This window comes from Penaeus monodon, chromosome 29, assembly GCF_015228065.2.
Source record: "Penaeus monodon isolate SGIC_2016 chromosome 29, NSTDA_Pmon_1, whole genome shotgun sequence".
Lineage (NCBI taxonomy): Eukaryota > Metazoa > Arthropoda > Malacostraca > Decapoda > Penaeidae > Penaeus > Penaeus monodon.
In genome coordinates, this window is record NC_051414.1 from 1,847,538 (window position 1) to 1,847,853 (window position 316).

At 61.4% G+C, this 316-nt stretch overlaps 1 protein-coding gene across 2 annotated transcripts in view; it reads left to right on the forward strand.

Moving 5' to 3' along the window:
- The window catches only part of LOC119591893 (glutamate receptor ionotropic, NMDA 2B-like), a 182,298-nt gene that overhangs the window by 130,450 nt on the left and 51,532 nt on the right, over positions 1–316 (forward strand). For both annotated transcript variants that reach the window (XM_037940640.1, XM_037940642.1), the window contains exon 10: positions 98–208. In XM_037940640.1, coding sequence (XP_037796568.1) covers positions 98–208 — 111 coding nt within the window. The remainder of the gene's footprint in view (positions 1–97; positions 209–316) is intronic.

Genomic DNA, 316 nt, shown 5'->3' on the forward strand with positions numbered 1-316 from the left:
CACACACGTTAGGTATGCTTTATAATGGGCTCTCCGTCCACTCCGTCGCCGTAGTTCCGAGAGCCGAAGCTCGCGCCCCAACTCCTCTCCCCCGCAGATCGGCGTGTGGAAGTCGGTCCTCCACGGCGGCCTCGAAGTCAAGGACATCGTGTGGCCCGGGTACTCGCACGTCCCGCCCAACGGCATCCCGGAGAAGTTCCACCTCAAGGTACGCGCCCGCCTGCCCCCCCCCCCTCCCTGGGTGCTGGGGGGCCGCTTTTGTCTGGCTTTTTCCAATGGTTAGCCATGTATAGAGGGACTATATAATCTCTCTTTC